The 20,288-nt window shown below is 56.4% G+C and overlaps 2 protein-coding genes across 3 annotated transcripts; one reads left to right on the top strand and one right to left on the bottom strand.

Annotated features, from left to right (window-relative positions):
* Positions 1 to 371: 371 nt before the first annotated feature.
* IL25 (interleukin 25) lies at positions 372 to 3,175 on the bottom strand. The gene is made up of 3 exons (XM_025869222.2): positions 3,002 to 3,175; positions 2,582 to 2,826; positions 372 to 647 (listed from the first exon to the last, which is right to left on the bottom strand). Exons 1-3 carry the CDS (start codon positions 3,173 to 3,175, stop codon positions 392 to 394), a joined length of 675 nt encoding a protein of 224 aa, XP_025725007.2. The 3' UTR covers positions 372 to 391.
* A 7,241-nt stretch (positions 3,176 to 10,416) lies between these two features.
* On the top strand, positions 10,417 to 19,041 carry EFS (embryonal Fyn-associated substrate). 2 transcript variants are annotated; one of them, XM_025869157.2, is made up of 6 exons: positions 10,417 to 11,191; positions 14,674 to 14,952; positions 15,224 to 15,364; positions 15,468 to 16,190; positions 16,571 to 16,660; positions 17,823 to 19,041. In XM_025869157.2, the coding sequence occupies exons 1-6, from the start codon at positions 11,174 to 11,176 to the stop codon at positions 18,255 to 18,257; spliced, it is 1,686 nt and encodes a 561-aa protein (XP_025724942.2). In that variant the 5' UTR covers positions 10,417 to 11,173; the 3' UTR covers positions 18,258 to 19,041. The 2 variants fall into 2 exon arrangements, with proteins under 2 accessions (XP_025724942.2, XP_073751068.1); XM_073894967.1 differs by having other exon boundaries at positions 10,418 to 11,191; positions 14,671 to 14,952.
* Positions 19,042 to 20,288: the final 1,247 nt, after the last annotated feature.

The following is a 20,288-nucleotide window of genomic DNA, read 5'->3' as shown; positions in this document are numbered from 1 at the left end:
TGGATGGATGGATGGACGGACGGACGAACACATGAAATGAGGGGCTCTCCATTGGCAAAGGGGGAAGTAGCAAGAAAGTGCTTGTGCTGTGCCAGGGCAGCTGGGGATGGGAGAAAAGGAAGAGATGGGGGTGGTAGGCTCTAGAGCCTTAAAGACCTTTCCCAAGAGGAAATGCCAGGATGTCCTCTTCTGGCAGCCATAAGCAGCTCTGTTGCTTCACCCCACATTTCCCACCCACTCCAAAAAGTGAGACGTGCGGTTCCCCCCAAAGTCCCCGATCCTGCCCCACGGTCCTGCTGCTCCAAGTAGTGCTTTGGAGGGGTCGAGCATTCAGGCGTCCTGGCTCACCGTGGCGGGTGGTCCAACCAGGAACCAGGCACAGGCGGCACGGCTAGGCCATCACTCGTGGCCGCACACACACACAAGCCAAGGAGACACGGTAGAGCTTCTGTTCCAGGCAGTAGCCATCATAGGCACCCTGCTTGCCAGGGCATGGCCGCCGGTAGAAGACGGTCTGGTTGTGGTAGAGCAACTCCGAGTTGCCCAGGGGGTCCATGTGGGAGCCCGTCTGTAGGCTGACACAGTGTGAACACAGGCAGCGGGCGTGGTACAGGTCCTGGGGGAGCCGGTTCAAGTCCCTGTCCAACCTGTGGGGGTAGCACTCAATCAGACCCTGGAGGGAGGCTGGCGGGGCGGGCAGGCAGGGGATGGGGTGGGGTGCCGGAGTGGTGATGCTGGAGGAAGGAAATGTGGTGAGGTGGGCCTGGCTTTTGTCCCAGCTCTTGCACCCACTTCCTGAGTGACCCCCTCCCCTCTGGGAGTTATTTTCCCCTGCGGGCAGTGAGGGGCAGGGACGGAGGGGTGGTTTTCTGGCCTCGGAGCCTTGCAGAGGCAGGGGAAGGTGAGCGATCTCCACCACACAGGCACTGCTTCCATCTGATGTACCCACTGGGCTCGGGCATGAGGTTTCTTTTTGTAATTGTTATTACATTATTAGGGTTTTTTTTAATTATTATTATAAAGTAAAAACAGCTCTTACATCCCAGTATGAAACACTGTAAAGTGAGGACATCAGTCTCCCTACCAGTCCCCCTCCCCAGAGGGAGCCGCTGTCAACCATTACTTGCACATCCTTCCAGACACTTTTCATGCATCTGTTATAAGCACATGTAAGCGTGCACGGTAAGACTTATTTACTTATTCTGAAAGGGTTTTGTGGCCAAAACAAGACTTGAAATGTAGACCCTCCAAAGGTCTGGTCCTCCCAAGGACTAGCAGGAAACAGCCGCTGGGCTCTAAGACCATTCTCTATGCAGACAAGCCCTCACGAGCTGGGGCTCAGCTAGAGCCGCGTTTCCCGGCGTGGGGTCCCTAATAAGTACCCTGCAAGAAAGGGGGCCCGGGGCCAAATGAGTTTGGGAAACGCTGAATTTATGGTTTCTTTTCTGCGGACTTCTTGCAACTTTCAATGTGCTGGGCACATTATGAATCTCCGAGGGGTGAGGGCTGGAACAGCTTTCCCCACACTTCACTGTCATCACTTTTTTCTGAGGAACAGCCTGTGGGATGAGTATCGCAAAGAACACTTTGGGGAAGATCAGCCAAGTAGTCATCAGGGGTTCGCGGCCCCCAAACAAGAGTTCTGGACCCCAGCCAAGTCAGCCATCTGGCACCCAACCTCTCCAAAGTGGTTCCCACCTTGTTGGAGTTAGCCCAGGACCCAGCCAGACTTCCAAGACCACTTCAAAGCATGATGACCTGGAGTCTCCACCTGGGATCTAGTCTCAGCCTAAGCTGACCTTCTCCTTACCCACTGAACTTGTCCAGCCATCCCCAAAGCCAAGGTCAAGCCGGAATTAGACTTATGGGGAATGGGAACCCAGGCACCCCAAGAAGACGCAAGACAGGGATCCCTAAGGCCCTAATTTTTAATATTTTGCACATTGTTCCAATTTCTGTGCTTCCTAATATGTTTTGCAGCATGGCACCGATAGAGAATTTTAATATTTGTGTGGCACACTGAACGAGAGTAAGACCGCCCATAATCACAGATAACCACCCCCAGAGTGGAGGCTTTCACTAGCTTGGTACACTTATAACCCATCCAGGGACCGGGGCAGTCACATTGGGTATTGGGGTGCTTCATACCTGTAGCATACCCTTATTCCCTGATATTTCAGTTAGAAAAACATGTCCCATTTGTGGGGACAGAAGAAGAAGGAAGGGGAGGAGGAAGAGAGGAAAAGGAGAGAACCGACCTTTTTTGTACTAAGTACAGATTTGACGTACAGTATTTCACCTGATCTGCATGTTGGCCTGGGGGGTATTACCTCATTTTACAGATGAAAAAAACTGAGCTTTGAAACCTTAAGGAAGTGGCTCAAAGTCACCCACTAAGAGTGAGAGCTAGAACCCAGACTAGGCCTTGCCTAACACCCAAACCTTTATGGCCTCTCTGAGGGGCAGGCAGGCTGCACTTGGGTGGAACCCCTCCCCCCCCCCCCCCCCCCCGCCCCGGGGCCTCTCACATACACCCTGATGGACAGACATGCTAGCATTCGGGAGGGGGCGACAGACTCACTCATAGCTCCAGGGAGAGATAGACCTGCTGTTGAGGGGTCCGTCTTCACTGGCCCTGCAGGATTCTGGGTGGTGGGTGAGGCTAGTGGCCTCTTGGGGGAGCTTGAGCACAGTGTTCCCCTTCAGAGACTCGTGAGCGGGGTCCTGCCTTTTGCTGGGGCAGCATCTGGGCCAGTGGGTGCAGTCCTTCCGGATCCGAAAATTGAGGCTGTGGGTTCCCATGGCCATTACCAAGAACACGATCACCTACGGGGAAAGGCCAGTGAGAGAACTGCTCTCAACTAATCAGGGTGCTCCCTCCCCAGCTGTTCCCTGAGAGCCTGGTTTCCAGCTCCACCTGGACCCCAGCCCCAAACCCAGAGCCTGGCCTCTCTCCACCCTCAGCAACGCCTCAGCACCTGTCAGGCCCCCTCGCACTCACCTGGTTCATGCCTGATGCTTCTCGCCCAGCCACGGTGCTGCACTGGCTGACAGGTGGGGCCTTGTGGAAGCAGGCTGACTGGAGCAGCTGGGGCGCCCTGGTTTTATTTTCAGCAAACCTGTTTTGTTTATTCAAATTTATTTCCACGACCTTTTGGAGGGAGTGACCTGACATTAAAAAACAAAACAAAACCAAAAAAACCCTGCAAGTGTTTCCAAAAGCTGCTTAAATGTTATATTCATGGAAGTTATAATTCACATCACACCTGGGGAGCCTATTGGGGAAAATCTGTTCTTTGCACCTTTCTGGGTGTGGGGTCAAAGTAATAGTATTCTGCTATTCTGGGCATTGGAGAACTGGCATTATGGGAATTTCTCTGGTTGGCTTGGTACCCCAAATTCGGGAACATCATCTGGTCTGTCTTCAGGAGGCCTCATTTCCATGCCCCACCCAGGGCCTTGTCTCAGCCATTCCCTTTCTTCTCAGAAAGCCTCCTGATCACCCACCTTAGTGAACACTTCCCTCTATCTACTTTGACCCTTAACCCTTCTGTTCTCTGACCCCTTCCTCGCTTTCGATGATGCCAACATCTAGGACCCCCATCACCCAAGACTTCTTTCTCATTGTCCATTACCCACTCCCTAACTTCCCCTCACCCTCTCCAGTGGCTGCCTCACCCTCCACCTCACCCTTCCCTGACCCCCTTTGGGCCAGGGATGCAGGATGCCTAAACCCACAGGACTGCCAGGAATGCCCTGACCCCATCAGTTTGTTGGCTGGACGTGCAGGTCTGTTGGAAGAAGATGTGGGTGGTTGCTTCCATTGCATGAAGGAGGTGAAGCCAGGAAGGGGAAGGGCTTAGTTCTTAACAGCTTCACCTAAGACCCAGCAGGAGGTCCCAGCTCCAGAGCAGGCCTGCCCCTACCCCAACTCAAGGGCGCTGGGGACAAGGGCCATAGCTGGGGTAGCTGCCCTTCTCAGACCATGGGACAAGTCCACCCAACCTCAGCTCCACCCCCAGCTCCGTGGGCCACTGTTGGCCAGGAAGGGGCATATGTGCTCAGAAATGCTTTAACTAGGCCTAACCCCAAAGACGTGAGTCAGCCAGGGGTCACTGCTCCTGCGAGACACTGTGCCAAGAGCGGGCCACCTACTTCCCTCCAAGCCTTTTCTCTCCTATCGATCTTGCCCATTGATCCCCTGCATCCCCCACACCCACAACCCACCCCCCCACACACACTCATACCCAGACATGGTCTCTAGAATCATGTTTTCTGATTTGCATGTGCTTTCCCTTAGAAAATACTCCTCTAGTAACCAGGGACTCCGAAAGTAAACAAAGGGAACCAGGAATAAGTGAAACTGCAGAGTGAGGAGGAATTCTTCAAATGCTGCAGGGAAAAGCAGCTGCAGAGCAGAGGAGTGATGAGATCGGGGGCGGTCTGGAGAATTGGGAGAAGCTGTTGTAGTGGCTTTGGGGAAGCCTGGAACTGGGGGTGAGGCGGGGGCGTAGGGGAGAGAGGTGGTAGCTGGGAGAGCAGGAGCTCTTAGGAAAAGCACTGAGGCGGGGAACATGCCACCCCACTCCCATTGCCCCGCTGTCTGCCCTATGCTCCCCAACGCCCTCTCGCTTCTGCACGCCACTGACCTCAGCTCCTGTGTATCATGTGCCAGGCTAGGGCCAAGCCCTCTACATGCATCAGCTCATTTTATCCTTACAACAAAACCACGAGATGGAAACTAATACACCCATATTACAGATGACAAAACTAAGGCCCAGAGAAATTTAGTAACCTGCCCAAGGTTGCACAGTTAGGAGGAGGCAGAGCTGACTTTTTACTCCAGCCCTGACCAGCTCAAAATCTAATCTCCTGGCACACAGGTGCCACACTGGGCTGACCCCCAGTCAGCTGCAAATGGAAGAGAAGTGCCCCCCCCCCCCCCCCCCCCCCCCCCCCCCCCCACCCCCGTCTGTGCTTTCCTGCTTACCCAGGCTTGGGCCGGGACAGGTCTCACCTGAACCTGCCAGAGGCCACCATGGGACATTCCTGCCCACTCGGGCACTCAGCCCTGCGGTCTGGGATCCACTGCTCTAGCTCCATATTCCCCCGCCTTTGGCCTGGCACATGGTTACCAGGGTGGCTTTTGGTGCTCCTGAGAAACCCCTAACCCCAGAGAAGGCTGTGAGGGGGCACTGCTCTCCCACAAGAGCTGGATCCCTATGGGTGTCCCCCAAACCAATAAGAGCCTCAGAGCCTGACATTGGCCCAGATCTTCCCATCTTGGCCCTGTCCAGGAGGGGTGCTCGAAAGAACTGGAAGTGCTTGTTGGGCTTGTTGATGCTGCCAGAGACCCACACCACCTTTCAGGAGAGGTCTTTGGGGTGTCCTCCTGCCTCTGTACCCGGACGTCCTCTGAGGAAAGCCCTAAGGGGCAAAGGGAAGGCCCCTGCGAGCACACAGTGGCTCCCAGGGCTGGCCTTTCCCCCCACTGTGGTGATCGGCTCTGACCTGAGAACCCGGGCTCTGAGTCACACGCACCCCACCCCCTCCGGTTTGCTCAGCCTCTGTCCTTATCTCCCAGCCGCTCTGTGAGATTCCTTTAGGTGATTCCCTGCCATGAGAAATATTTTCCAGAGGGTTTTCCTCCTGGGGGAACTAGTTTTGGAATCCCTGAGTCACTTCAGCTTCCAGGGAACCCTTGGGGGTGTGGGGAGATAGGGGTGGCAATGGGAAGAACGCTGGAGGCGGAAGCAAAGGAAAGTTCACCTCACACCTGTCCTCACTTGCCTAGGCATGGTCCCCGCAGCCAGAGGGGGCTGGCCAAGCCCCTGGGGGGAGGGATCCGCACCCAGCAGGGAGGGGCAGGGGAGATGGGATGGGAGGCAAGACCCTGCGGGCTTGCAGGAAGCCAGAACGTGGCTGTCCTGCCCTTCCACAGAAAGACACGCCAGTCCTCACCTGCTCTCCCGAAATACTGCTGAAACCACAGGACTCAGCAGGGTCTGCAGAAGCTCATCTGCACACACCTGATGTGAGGGCCCAGCACCGGCGGTTAAAATGCTGAAATCCTTCTGCCCCCACTGGTAAATCCATGCTGTCCTCGGTCCCGGGGGCATCTCTGGGATCACAATCTACCTATAAGCCAGCAACTGAACACCTGGCCCGGATGGAGGCCTCTAGAATACTGCTCCCGTGCCCTGATTACTAAGTGATAATGGTCCTGGTTGCTAGTTATTGGTAGTATCACCTTTAGTTACGAAGATGCTTAGGCTTAGGAGCCTGCTTTCAAAGAGAACCTTCTCTGGGGCCCCTGGGTGGCCCAGTCAGTTAAGTGTCCAACTCTTGGTTTCGGCTCAGGTCATGATCTCCAGGGTCTTGAGATCAAGCCCCACATCAGGTTCCACGCTCCGCAGGGAGTCTGCTTGAGATTTTCTCCCTCTGCCCGCCCCACTCTCTCTCTCTCTCTCAAATAAATAAATGAGTCTTTAAGAAAGAAAGAAAATAAGAGAGAGAAACTCGTCTGGCCTGGGAGACACGTGGAAAATCCGGGTGAACTGGACAAATAGCCCCGCAACTCCCTCCCCTCAGCCCAGTGCTGCTGCCCGCCCATGGAAGCCCTGGGCTTGCTCAGATTTCTCCCATAGTCACCGCTGCCCTGTTCATTCATCCACTCGGCAGCTATTTATTGAGCACCAGTATATGTCAGACACTATTCTGAATGCTACGAGTACAGAGGAGGACAAGCCAGATAAGGTCTCTGCCCCTCGTGAAGCTCACGTTTTAGGAGGAGACAGATGAGAAACAAGGAAACCAGATCATTTCTGATAATAATTAGTGCTATGAAGAAAATGCAACAGTGTTATGAGACAGGGGGCGAAGGAAGGTAGAAGGAGGGTGCTGCTGGGACCTGGAAAGCCAGGGAAGGCCTTTCCGAGGATGAGGAATTTGACTTGATGATGGAAAGCATGTGGGGGAAGAGTGGTCCAGGCAGAGGTGGCAAGATAGGCAAAGTCCTAGAGCTGGGAAAGAGCTGGGAGTATCTGAGAGCAGAAAGGACGATGTGGATGGGGAACAAAGGATAAGGGGAGAGCCAGATGAGATAAGGCAAAGAGGGGGGCAGTGGCCAGATCGCAGAGGGTCTTACCGGTTGTGACAGAGCATTTGGATTTTATTCCAAGGTCCTGACTGGATTCAAGCATGATCTATGTGATGTGAGTTTCTCAAGGGCATGCACTGTGTCCTTGGCCTTCTGCTGCCCCCATAGGGCTTGCATCAAATAGCAATAATAATAGTTGCTTTTATCCAACATTTACATAGCATGGGCCAGGCTCTGTTCTCAGGAATCTCTTAATCCTCACAAAAAGTCTGATGCTATTGATTTCATTATTATTTATTTGTCAGAGAGAGAGAGTACAAGCAGGGGGAGCGGCAGGCAGAGGGAGAAGCAAGCTCCCCACTGAGGATTAGTCTTGATCCCAGGACCCCGGGATCATGATCTGAGCAAAAGGCAGACGCTTAACCGACTGAGCCACCCAGGAGCCCCTAATGATTTCATTATTATTCCCACTTTACAGACAGGGAACCAGAGGCTCCAGGAGGTCATGCCAAGGTCACTAACCAGTGTTGAAACCAGGATTAGAACCCAGACAATCTGGTTGCTGTGGGGTCCCAAGAGAGGAGAACTGGAAGAAGCTCTGAGTACCTGAGTTTTGAGGAGCAAGAGGAACAAGAACACTCATGATATGGGATGGAAGAAACCAGCAGCTGGCCCTGCTGGGAAGGGGAGAGAAACTGGGGCCCAGAAAGCCAGATGGAGGGGTTCCTTCCTTGCTACCCCTGGAATATGGCCCGGACAAGCCCTGAAGGGGAGGGCCCAGCTGCCTGAGGCTGCCACCCACCGCCCACCCAGGGTCTAACTGCCCAGCCGGGGTTCTGCCCAACCTCACCTGGAGCCCAGAGCTCTCCCTGAACAGGTAGAATCGCCTTAAACCTCTGCAAAGGAGAAGGCAGAGATGAGGTAAGGATGGGAAAAGACTCCTCTTGGCCTCAACAAAGAAACACTTTCAGTTTTCATGAAAGTACAAGCGGGGAGGAGGGGGCGGGGGCAAGGAGCCAAGGTGAGGAAAAGCCACGGAGGGAGATCTCTGTGCTAGGCATTTCACATATATTTACTCTTCACCGAAGACACTGCAGCAGATGAGGAGCTGAGACTCAGAGATGTTACATAACTTGACCAAGGTCACACAGCTAATAAACCAGGATTCATTCCTGAGTCCGACTGGCTCCATTCCATGCCTGGGCACTCCAGAAGCACTGTCTCGTTATCCTGCAGGTTTGTACTCTGCTTCCCCTCACCTACATTTATTTCCCCGGGCACTGAGCTCGGACAGTGAGCCCCAGTGCCCTCCTCCCAAGCCACCATTTCGCCTGGTCCTAGCACTTCTTTCCTGCCTAGTCCTGCCTCTTTGGCCCCCATCTATTTCTCCTTGTGCCCCTCTGAGCATTCATCTTTGGGAATTGGATTTCCTGCCCACCTCTATCTTGGGCCCCAATTACCAGGCAGAGCAAAGCAAGTCACTCCCCAGCAACTGAATGTCGGTGTTGCAGGCAGCCGGCCTCCCCCCATCCGCGCCCCCGCCCTGGGGCTGGGGTCTGGAGGAGATTGGACTGGGATGCGGAGCTCTCCCTTCAGATCCATCTGGAAATTTATAAGTTCCTCTACCATCCTGAGGGGTCTAAGTCTATTCAGAATCCCCAGGCCCATGCTCAGGTCTGCACCCCAGCTGTGAGCCAAGCCCAGAACCAATACTGTACTGTCCATCCCCCCACTCACCCCAGAATCTCTTCCTAACCCATCCCATAGGTACCACTTCTCCCCTCCGCACAGGATTCTTCACAGGTGCCCAGGTGACAGGGAGGGGGAGCCAGCCCCCTCCCCTGCTAGGACATGCCTGGATGTGTGGGCCTGTGCAATGGGAGGAGAGAAGGAGGGGAGCACCTGTTCAAGGCCTCAGGTTCACAAAGGGCCTGCAATTAGACTTCTGATGTTATCTCCATATGAGGTTATACATAGAGTCATCGTCTGTTTTATAGGTTTGAAGTGTTAATTTGTTCAAGGTGAACACTGAAAATCTACTACAATTTTTCAATCCTGTGTGGCATCTCACTTTTCAACACCAGGAACCTCAAAAATGGAAGAAGGGAGGCTCCCTTCCAGCCTAAGAGGCCTTGAGGTGTGCCCCAAAAGGAAGAAGCAGGAGATGGGGGTGGGTGGAGGGAAACAGCACACACTAAGGAGAGTGGGGACCCAAGAACCCTGTCCTTTCAGCTGATCCCAGCTCCTCTGAAAGAGGTCTGCCCTTTTGTGCCCGCAGCCCGCCCTCCTGCTCCCCGAGGCCGAGGCCGCAGAGCGAGCCAGAGTGAGGGCGGGGGACAGGCCCAGACTGGCAGAGGAGTGTAAGAGGCGGCACGACCCGCCCGCCCGCAGCTCTGGGACCAGGCTCAGACCCCCACTCGTCGTCCCCTCCCCGCTCGCCCCCCAGGCACGGCCAGCCAACCCTGTCACCGCTGCGGAGGCAACGCCAAGGAGAGGAGACGCTCGGCTGAGGACCCCAGAAAGGAGGAAGGAGCGCGCTCCCTCCCACGGGAAAGACATGTGGGGCTCATGAAAGGGACGCGGAGAGGGGCGCGGGGCTGGCGGGGCAGAGCGGGGGCGTGGCGGGGTGAGGGAAGCTCCCAGGAGCGAGCGCACCAGACCACGGGAGGTCCGTCGCGACGTCCGGAGCGAGAGGCGCCGGGGAGCGGGCCCGGGAGGGGGCGTGCAGTTTGGCCCGAGGGTCCCGAGCTGAAACTCAACACCCGCCTTTGGAGGGATCGTCCTCCTTTCTCCTCCGCCCCTTCCCTTCCCCTCCCTTTTCCCCTCCCTCCTTTCTTTTAATCCCCAGGACTGAGCCCCGCGCCGGAGCGGAGAGGGCCCGAGGGGAAGAGAAAGGAACTGCCCCGAGAGGGAGCCGGGAGCCGGGGAAGGGGAGGGAAGGGGAGCCGCGCGCGCGCGGGGGCTGAGCCCGAAGGCCACGCGCGACCCCTCGGAGCCTTCGCAGCCCCCTCAGTGTCCCCCCTCCCCGACCCTCCTCCAGGCGAGTCCACGGGCCCCTGGCCCCTGCTCCTCCTTCGCCTTCTCTTTGCTGCTTCTTTTGCTTTGTGGCCTTTCTCTCCGTCCCCAGAGACACCCGGGAGCTGCCCCGAGCTCCAGGGCGCGCCGAGGGGCCCTGCGGAGGGTGCGCGTGAGCGGGCCGCGGGGTGGCGGCGCGCGGGGGGGCCCCGCGGAGGCGTGGGGAAGGCCGTCCCGCCCCTTCGGGCCGAGCCCGCGTGCGGGGAGCGAGGTTCCGTCGCGGCGTCCCCCGAGCCCCGGGCGTGCAGAGGGCGAGTGTGCGTGAGTGTGAGCCCGCCTCGCCGCCGGGCGTGCGAGTGTCTGGGCCGAGCGCTGCCCTCGGGCGACGCAGCTCAACCGCCACGCTCTCGGAGGCCTCCGGCGCCAGCCTGGCCTCCTTTCGCCAACTTGGGCGAGTTTGAAGAGGGGCGAACGTCTCAGTGCTCGCTCGCCCCACCCCCTCGCAGCTGGGCAGCCACAGGGCCCCGGGCCGCTCTACCACAGCCCTGGGAGCACCGCTCTCTGCCGCGGCCCCCGGCTGGGGAGCGTTGGCCCCTGAACTCGCCCGTCCAGCCCAACCGCCCCGGCGGCTTCTCCCAGCCCTCGGGGCCGTCCTGAGCGGCCTGGCGAGGCGTCGAGCGCGGCCCCAGCTCCCGCCTCCTCGGTGCCCCGGCCCTGGGAGGGAGCTTTCGGCCCATGCGGACCCGGGGTCCCTCCGCGGCCTAGGCCAGGCAGCTCCAGGGGCCTGGCCAAGCCCGTGGTCCCCGGGACGGCACGGAGCGCACGCCCTTGGATGAGGTCCCGCAGCGACGCCCCGGCCCGCCCCGCTCCTCCTCCTGCCCGGCCAAGCTGCCTCCCATTTGGGGAGTTTTGTGGGTTTTCTTTCTCCTCCTCCAACCTCCGCGGAGGCCACGACTCAGGCGCCGCAGCCGGGGGCCGCCTCCATGGTGCCGGGCGGCCGCTGCTGAAGTCAGCGAAAGCGAGCCTGGCCTGGAGCGGGCCGCGCGGGAGGCCAAGGCCATGGCCATAGCCACGTCGGTGAGTCCACCAGGGAGTGGAGGCTGCGGGCCATAGGCCTCCACGGTCTGCCCTGCACTCCTGTCACTTTTATTTCTGCTTTCTCTTTGTCTTTCTCCCTGGGCCCTTTCTTCTCCGAGAGGCTGTGTCCTCCACCCCCCCCACCCCCACTTTTGTTTCCCTCTCTCCCTCTCACTCCCCTTCCCTAGCTGCTTCTGGGTCTAGGTTCCCCCTCTCCCCTCCTCCTCCCCATTCTCCTCTTTTTCTTTCTAGAGGCTGTCCCTGGATGGAGGGGAGGGGGCAAGCCTAGCCCGAGTCCTATCTGCTGTTTTAGGGGCGGGAACAGATGGCCACCGGTGGTTGGCAGGGGCTTGTGATTGGGAGGCAAGTAAAAGGTTGGGGGGGGGGATTGAAAGAACGGAGGTGGCTCCAGGAAAATGGGAGAGGTCAAAGAGGCCCTTCTCTGGAGGAAGGATGGAGAAAAGGGGGGGGGGGGGATAGAGCAAAAGAGGGAGATCGGGAGGGGAGAGAGAGAAAATAGAGGGAGCAGGAGAGCTGATGTCAGCCAGCCTCTGGCCACTTTCCGGGGACTGGTGACAAAGGGAGGAGACAGCCGGCATGATGGGACGGTGGGAGGAGGCCTCCCAGAGAGCGTGTGGCCCACTGCCACCCCCAAGTTAAGGCAGCCACTCCCTCGCAAGGCAGCCGGGCCCCTGAGGAGCGGGTAGGGCAGAGGTGGCCACACCCATCATCAATCAGTCTATCAGCAACTCTGGCCTGGGTTCCTGAAGCCGTGAGGCCCAGAGGTTTGGCCCCATTGGACGGAATTCAAACCTTAACACAAGGAGGAGCTCTCCACAGCCCCACCTCTGCTTTCTGCCCAGCAAGCCTTGTGGTGTGAATCCAAGCAACTCTGTCCCCTTTCCACCCTTCCCTAGACCCTGTGATTCCCGGGGAAGGCAAGGCTGCTGCTTGCTTTCTGGCCCCCTCCAAATGGGTACTCTGGGAAGGAGGACTGTGAGGCTGGAAAGGCGAGAAGCATGGCTCCTGACATCCTCCCATACCCCTCGAGGACGAGTTCAGTTTTCACTCCTTCTCAGACCCTAGCTCCTTTTAGCTCAGTCTGTATGATGGTGAGAAGACCTTAACTCAGAGCCTGGAGAGGGGGAGGTCCTGAAAACAGTAGCTCAGGGCTAGCTGGTCAGCTGGTCTGCTTTGTAGTCCCAGGAGGTAGATTTTTTACCTAGAGGTGGGGAGTGGCATTTGTGCTAATCAAACTCACAGGGTCCTAATAACAGCTAATAGTTTTTGAGCATATACTGGCCCTGTGCTGGTCCTAAGCTTTGTCTTGGTTTGTCCTGGTTGTTTGGTGCATTATCTCCTCCAGTCCTCGCCGCAACCCCATGAGGATGGTGCTGTTATTATCCGGGACTGGATATTTGGATATGGACATGGAAGTCTACAAAGGAGGAGACCGAAGGCTTGGGAAGGTCAAACAACCTGCCCGAAGTCACCAGTTAGAAAGGGACAGAGCCAGGACTCAACCCTGGGTCTGTCTGCCTCAGAACTGTGCTCTTCACCCCCTGCCTAATCCAAAACACTAATTTCTAATTTACAATTAGAAAGAAGAGTGCTGAGCTAACCAGGAATTTGTGCCATCTGGTTAGCATGTTTTCTTTCTGTGGGATAATATCCTTTAGAAGCCAAAATATAATCAGAAAATGGTTTGATCTGGAACCAGGCAAGAGGAAAAGTCAGTTTGTTGTTAAAATCACCCAGCCATGAGGGCTGGACCACCTCTCCATGCACATGGGAAATGCCAGTCAAGAGAAACATGCACTCCTGCTGGCTGAGCAGGGCCTCCTTCTCTCTAGGGTCTGGGGGCCAAATGCACCCCTGCCGGAGATCTTTAGCTTGAGATGTTTTACTGAATCAGGGCACATGGATTCCCTACTCCGGTGATGCCTAACTACCTGCTTTCCGCCACCGCTGTTTGGGGTCCTGCCAGCAAGCATGGTCACTTAGCAAGCATAACCCAACCAGAATATATTTCGATACTGTGAGTGGTGTAAGATTGATTCTACCGAAGGACAGCATGGGACCGGAGCCCTGTGAGGGGTGAAATGCAAAGGAAAGTCGGGTATAATGAAGACTTCGTATGCGCTTGAGTCATGTTTGAGTCATGGACTCTACTTAACCAAGAGGTTAAGTTACTAATAGAAGAAGAAAGTATAACCTCATTTTTGTGATCGTGGAGAAGCAGTAGGGGTTGATTGAGAGTGCTGGCTCTGGAGTCAAACAGCCTGGGGTTCAAGTCACCTCCACCAGCGGCACCAGCTCTCCGTTGTGGGCGGAGTCCTACCCTCTCTGTCCCGGCCTCCTTTCCAAATGGGGTAATGATGGCTCCTTCCTCATAAGGATGTTTTGAGATTAAATGAGATGAGATGATTAGTGTGAAGACTTGCACCATGTCTGGATACATAATTTGCACTTGATATCTGTGACTTACCACCTGAGCAGGTGGCTCTCAGAGCAACAAAGCTTAGACGTCCCTACCAGACAGGACTGGAAACAGGCTGATAAATGTTTGCTCTTGGTTGGTCTGCCAGGCCCTCCTCCACACACACACACACACACACACACACACACACACACACACACACACACAGTAGAGTGTATACTCTTTCTCCTCTCCATGGTAACGTCAGCTTCCTCTGATAGAACCTTATTTGCCAAGACTGAGAACAAAACAGTTGCTTCAGTCTCTGTTTTCTTCCTTTTTATGCCTAGGCACTGTCTGGGCTGGGTTTTTCCCAGTCTCTCTCGGACTGATGGGTCTCTGCTGCCACTCAATCTAATTCTGCTTGTAGGGGATGCTGACTGGGAAACAGGGAAGGTGAAGGAGATTCTCCGGCAGACCTTAGCAGGGCTTTCTCATGTACACAAAGCTTTGGAGGAAATTCATTCAACACATGTTCACTGAGACCTGATTCCAGGTGAAGCCCTTTCACAGGGGCCAGGAATATAGCAGTCCCTGTTCTCCCAGAGCTTACAGGGTAAGGGAAGAGGTAGATAATAAGAAATGAAATTGGCAAATAGTATAAAGTAAGATGAAGGAAACAATGGTGGAGACAGACACAGAGTGGGGTAGGGAGAAGAGTGAAGAAAAGACCTTTTTGAGAAGGAGACACTTAAGCAGAAGTGAAGGATGCAAAAGGGCCAGTCAGGTGATGAGTCAGGCCAAGAGCATTCTGGGTCAAGGAAACCACAAGCGCAAAGGCCCTGAAGCGGGAAAGAATTTCTCTAGTTCAAGGAATAGAAGGGAAGAGGAAGAGTACAGGGGATGAAGCTGGAGACAAGGCAGGACCCAGTCAAGAAGAGCTGAGTCAGTTCAGATTTGTAGCTTGAGGGAAATGGGGGGCTCTCTGATATTTCTGAGCAAGGGACCTGATGACCTGATATGTGTGTGAGACCCCTCTCCCCGCTCCCGCCTCACCCAGCAGGCCCAGCTGGCCCGGGCACTCTACGACAACACCGCTGAGTCCCCCCAGGAGCTGTCCTTCCGCCGAGGGGACGTTCTACGGGTACTGCAGAGGGAGGGCGCTGGTGGGCTGGATGGCTGGTGCCTCTGCTCTCTGCACGGCCAGCAGGGCATTGTGCCCGCCAACAGAGTGAAGCTTCTTCCTGCGGGCCCGGCACCCCAGCCCAGCGTCACCCAGGTGCCCCCAGCCCAGCCTGGCTCACCACATCCAGCCCCAGAGCACGGCAATGAGGACCAGGAGGTGAGAGCTGGAGCCCTCCCCACCCCAGGCCAGAAGAGCCCCGTTGCGCTCTGCTGGAACCTGCAGCAAGGTGGGGCAGGACGATCCCTGAGACCGCTGCTCTTCACCCACCCGGCACTGGGTGAAACCTGTTTGCCACCCTTCCTGGGCTCTCATCCCATTGGCACGGGGGCCGGGGGGTGGTTGGAAGGGGTGTTAGCTCCTCTATGGCATATATTAGCTGCTTCTCTCGTCCCCACTCCTGACCCACCTGTCTCTCTTGACCCCCCAGGTATATGTGGTGCCACCCCCAGCTCGGCCCTGTCCTACCTTAGGACCTCCGGCTGGACCCTGCCTGCCCTCCCCTGATCCCATCTACAAGGTCCCCAGAGGGAGTGGGGCCCAACCGGCTGCCCCTGGAGACACGCTGGAGGTGAGGGCTAGACATCCATGTGTATGTTTGGCAGGGAACAGAGGGCTCTCACTGGGCGTCCACCGCGGAGTCAGGATAACCGATGGCTCTGCTCCCTCTCCAGGTCTATGATGTGCCCCCTACTGCCGTCCGAGTTCCGTCCAGTGGCCCCTATGACTCCCCTGCCTCCTGCACCCGCCCTCTGGCCCGGATTGCCCCGCAGCCCCCTGGAGAGGATGAAGCTCCCTATGATGTGCCCTTGACCCCAAAGCTACCGCCAGAGCTGGAACCGGATCTGGAGTGGGAGGGGGGCAGAGAACCCGAGCCCCCCCTCTACGCTGCCCCCTCCAACCTGAAACGGGCCTCAGCCCTGCTCAATCTATACGAAGCGCCAGAGGAACTCCTAGCAGATGGGGAAGGTGGAGGCACCGATGAGGGCATTTACGATGTGCCCCTGCTGGGGCCAGAGGCACCCCCTTCTCCAGAGCCCCCAGGAGCCTCAGCCTCCAGTGACCTGGACACCGTGGCCCTGCTTCTGGCCAGAAGCCCCCCACTCCCACACAGGCCCCGCTTGCCCTCAGCCGAGAGCCTGTCCCGCCGCCCTCTGCCTGCCCTGCCTGTCCCTGAGGCCCCCAGCCCTTCCCCTGCTCCCTCTCCTGCTCCAGGCCGGAAAGGCAGCATCCAGGATCGACCTCTACCCCCACCCCCACCCCGCCTGCCTGGCTATGGGGGCCCCAAGGTTGAGGGGGATCCAGAGGGCGGGGAGGTAGAGGATGATCCAACAGGACACCATAATGAGTATGAGGGCATCCCGATGGCTGAGGAGTACGATTATGTCCACCTGAAGGTGAGCTCCCCTCCCACCAGAAATGCCCCCCAAGGTAACCAGAGGGAGGAGTGAGGAGGCCTGGGGCCCAGAGGGACCCTCCGTTTCTTCCCTTCTTCCTTCCTCCACTGGCCCTGCACCCTATGGCCTGGGACCCCAGTACTTGGTCCCACCACGTGTACCGGTGCCACACTCCTAAACCCAGCCTGGGGTCCCCAAGCCATCTGACCTGCCACCAGAACTCTCCGAGACCTGGAGTCAAGGGCCTGCAACCTCTGATGGCCGTAGAGACCTGGGGAAGAAACGGGGAGGGGGAAGGGGCAGGAACACAGCAGGAGAGGGGTGGGGGGCACCTGCCCTGCTCCTCCACCCCTGCTCTGAGACCCTGGTCCCTCCCACAGGGCATGGATAAAGCTCAGGGATCTAGGTCCCTGGATAAGGCCTTCCCAGGGGATCCTGAACTGCTGGAGAGGGGGTCACCGGAGCAGCAGGTAACCCTGTGGGGACGGTGCTAGAGAAGGGGCACAGGAAGGAGGAACAGGAACTTGGAGGAAGCAGCAAGGGAGAGAGATTTAGGGTGGGGGTAAGAACTCAGGGAGCCAGAGCTGGGGTAGAGAGAAGCAAGAATTCGGCAGGAAGGACTGGAACCTGGAAAAGGATATCAGGAATTCAGAAAGAGGGGAAAGAATGTGTTGGAGAGGAATCAGAAAACCAAGCAGCCAAGGAAGCAGAGAGAATTTTGGGCTGGGCCAGGTGACTTCTGAAGCTCCTTCCAACTGAATTCCTGGGTTCCTAAGAGACGGGGCTTCTAATCCCAGCTCCACCAGTAAGAAGCCAGGGCCCTGAAGTCACCAGTTAATCTCTCTGGGCCTCAGGAAAGTAAGATGGTCTCCCCGACTGTCTAGAATGGTCCTAAGCATAGCTACCATTTATCAGGTAGATGCCAAGTGCGGACCCTGTGCTAAGCACATCGCACAGGTCAGCACTAATCACAGCCACAGTCAGTACTGGTACAGTGCTCACCGTGTGCAACGTTCTGTCCTAAGCCCTCTCTGCATGCTGTGGCATTCACTGCCCCGCAGCCGTGGGAGGCAGACGCTAGAACGGCACTATCCAATAAGGTGGCCACTAGCCACATGCGGCTACGGCGCACTTGAAATGTGGCTAGTCTGAACTGAAAGGCACGGTAGGTATAAAACAAACGCACACCAGATTTTGCACTTAGAATGAAAAGAAACGTCAGTCATTTTTATATTGATTACATGTTGAAATTACAACAATTTTTATATCTGGAGTTAGAAAAATCTTTTTACTTTTCTCAACATGGCTACTAGAAAAATTTTGATTACACATGTGGTTCCCATTATGTTGATACTGGACAGCATAAAATGGGACAGATGCCCCATTTTAGAGATAAGGAACCAAGTTCAGAGACTAGTTTGAATCCAGATTGATCTGACATCAGCTCCTCCGGGCACTTTCCTGGCCCTGGCTATGAGAATTTAAACGTTCTGGTGGGCGGAGGGAGGAGCTCGGGTAAAAAGGAGGGAGTGAAAGGAAGGAACGAGGAACGGAGGAAGGGAAGGAGGGAGGAAAGCAGTGCAGGAGTAGCACCACTGGAGCGTGCCTGCCAACCACTCCTCTTGCCGCCAGGAGGCCCCGTCCCCGGGGGAGCCGCTGGATCTGCCCACCGGAGACCTACAGCTCCTGCACTTCTACGCAGGCCAGTGCCAGAGCCACTACTCAGCACTGCAGGCAGCCGTGGCAGCCCTCATGTCCAGCACCCAGGCCAAGCAGCCCCCACGCCTCTTCGTGCCCCATGGCAAGCGGGTGGTGGTGGCCGCTCACCGCCTGGTGTTTGTAGGGGACACTCTGGGCCGGCTGGCAGCGTCCGCGCCTCTGCGAGCGCAGGTCGGGGCTGCAGGTACGGCACTGGGCCAGGCACTACGGGCCACGGTGCTGGCTGTCAAGGGGGCCGCGCTGGGCTACCCATCCCACCCTGCGGCCCGAGAGATGGCGCAGCGCGTGGCGGAGTTGGCAGGGCAGGCCTTGCAGTTCACCTCTCTGCTCTCCAGCCTGGCCCCCTGAGGGTCCCCTCCAGGACCTGCTCCTCCCCTCTCCTGCCTGCTGGAGCCCCCTTTTGGGCCTTGGGTGGCCGGAGGGCTCCGTTTTAGGGACCGGGAGAGGCGGGGGCGTCTTTCCCCTTCCAGTCATCTCAGTTTCTCACAGAGATGTTCCTCCCCCTCCCGCAGCTTTTTGTACGAGCCATTTTGTATAAATTATTTATATTTAATATTATTCCCTGTTTTGTCAGGGGCAAGTGCCAGGCTCTTTGGGGCAGGGAGGAACTGGACTCTTTTCTCTCAGCCTGGGGTGGAGGTTCTTGGTCACTGCACTGGCCCCCACCTCTGGAAATGGCCCCACAGAGAAGCAGGTGCCTGAATCTTGGGTTCACCCGGAGCCCCTTTCTTGTCCTGGTTCTTGGCTCTAGAACGTCAGCACCTCACTGTTGGCCGAGAGTGAGGGCAGGACATTGACCGCCCAAAATGTGGAGGTCTGGGAGAGGCCCGAGGGCTCCTCCCCATGGGAGGCAGGACAGAGCTGGGCCTCAGTAAGCCCTGCTGTCTGGTTCTCTGCCTCTGCTTCTTGGGTGCTTGGGGGAGGAGCTGGGCCTGGTGGCCCTTGGCCAAACCGACGGGACACACACTGTGGGCAGGATGTCCTTAGGTTTGGGGGGAGATTTTGCTGTTATTTTCAGTAACTATTCATTCGGCGGGGTTCAGCTCCCATGATATGTGCCAAGCACAGTTCTGAAGGTACACCGGGATGGGATGGACATAACTGTGTCAGTTAAAATAAGTAAATAAATAAAAAAAAAATACCTGCCACAGATTCAACAGTTGCTGGTAATGGAAATAAACAGGGTGTTATGAGGGACGCTGGTAATGGAAATAAACAGGGTGATATGAGGGACTAACTGGATGAGGGAAAGGCCATTGAAGGAGACTGGACAGGATGGTGGGGAGGTGATATCTGAGCTGAGGCCCCAGGGATGAGAGCACCAAGAAGAGTCTGAGAACCAGCATTCCCAGAAAGCAGACAGATTACTGACTGGGGTGGGGGCCTTTCCTTCAAGACTTCACTGTCACACAATGTCATTAGAGAGGTGCATATGTGGAGGGAGGTTGGCCTCACGTGAGCCTTGAAAGGTGCCATGCTGAAGAGATCACCCCAGTGAAGGCCTATCCTCAGCTTGGCGCCACAGGAGAGCTTTGGCCAACTGGACAGTGCTGCTGGCTGGCCTGGCTGCCCTCTCCCTTAGGTTAACGCAAGAAGGCCTGGCCTCTTCAGTCCCCCTTCCCAGGACTCCTGCTGACCGTCCTTCTAGACACACCTTTTAGAGGAGCCAAGAAGCCAAGTGAATGCAATGTGCTGTTAGTCCATAGTCTTCAAGCGCTGGTGAAATTGACAAGCCATGACTTAGATGGGAGATCACTCTAGCCACTTACCCAGGGAAGAAGTCCAAGCCACAGATCCATTGCTTCCGTTGTACTTTCCCCAGATGACACCTTGGCACCGTGACTGGATTAGAGGCACCCCAAACTTCAGTCACAGTCTGAGTCTCTTGGCCCCCTCTATGCCTTTGCCTTCTCCATTTTGGGTTCCTTCTTTCTCATTTCACTCTCCAAGAGAACTCATTTCCAGGATCTGGGGTCATCCAAATTCACCGATGTGTGTTGAAGACTTATAACAGGGCTATCCTCCATCATGTCCCAGAAAGGATGTCAAGAGATCAACCCGGAAATAGAGTCAGAGGTTTCAGTGCAAGTCCCAGATCTGCCATGCACCTATGTGTCTGCAGGTAAATCCTTGTCAGTCCCTCTGAGTCCTGGCTTTACCTTTTTTTTTAAATTTATTTATTTTTAAGACTTTATTCGGTTGACAGAGAGAGCGGCAGGCAGAGGCAGGGCAGAGGGAGAAGCAGACTCCCTGCTCAGCAGGGAGCCAGATGCAGGACTCAATCCCAGGACTCTGGGATCATGACCTGAGCGGAAGGGAGATGCTTAACTGACTGAGCCACCCAGGTGCCCCCTGGCTTTACCTTTAATAGGAGGATGA

The sequence above is a fragment of the Callorhinus ursinus genome, unplaced genomic scaffold, assembly GCF_003265705.2.
Source record: "Callorhinus ursinus isolate GAN/ISIS: 27379988/994484 unplaced genomic scaffold, GSC_fseal_2.0 scaffold8, whole genome shotgun sequence".
Lineage (NCBI taxonomy): Eukaryota > Metazoa > Chordata > Mammalia > Carnivora > Otariidae > Callorhinus > Callorhinus ursinus.
Note: the sequence above shows the minus strand (reverse complement) of the source record. Positions and strands in the feature narration are given on the sequence as shown.

What these genes read in the sequence shown, in the direction of transcription:
- EFS (XM_073894967.1), top strand. An exon ending in ACGGCAATGAGGACCAGGAG is followed by an intron (nt 14,953 to 15,223) that starts GTGAGAGCTGGA and finishes TTGACCCCCCAG; the next exon opens with GTATATGTGGTGCCACCCCC. An exon ending in CCCCTGGAGACACGCTGGAG is followed by an intron (nt 15,365 to 15,467) that starts GTGAGGGCTAGA and finishes CTCCCTCTCCAG; the next exon opens with GTCTATGATGTGCCCCCTAC.
- IL25 (XM_025869222.2), bottom strand. Translation starts at nt 3,175, where the DNA reads ATGTCAGGTCACTCCCTCCAAAAGGTCGTGGAAATAAATTTGAATAAA. An exon ending in AAGCATCAGGCATGAACCAG is followed by an intron (nt 2,827 to 3,001) that starts GTGAGTGCGAGG and finishes CTTTCCCCGTAG; the next exon opens with GTGATCGTGTTCTTGGTAAT. An exon ending in ATCTCTCCCTGGAGCTATGA is followed by an intron (nt 648 to 2,581) that starts GTGAGTCTGTCG and finishes CTACCCCCACAG; the next exon opens with GTTGGACAGGGACTTGAACC.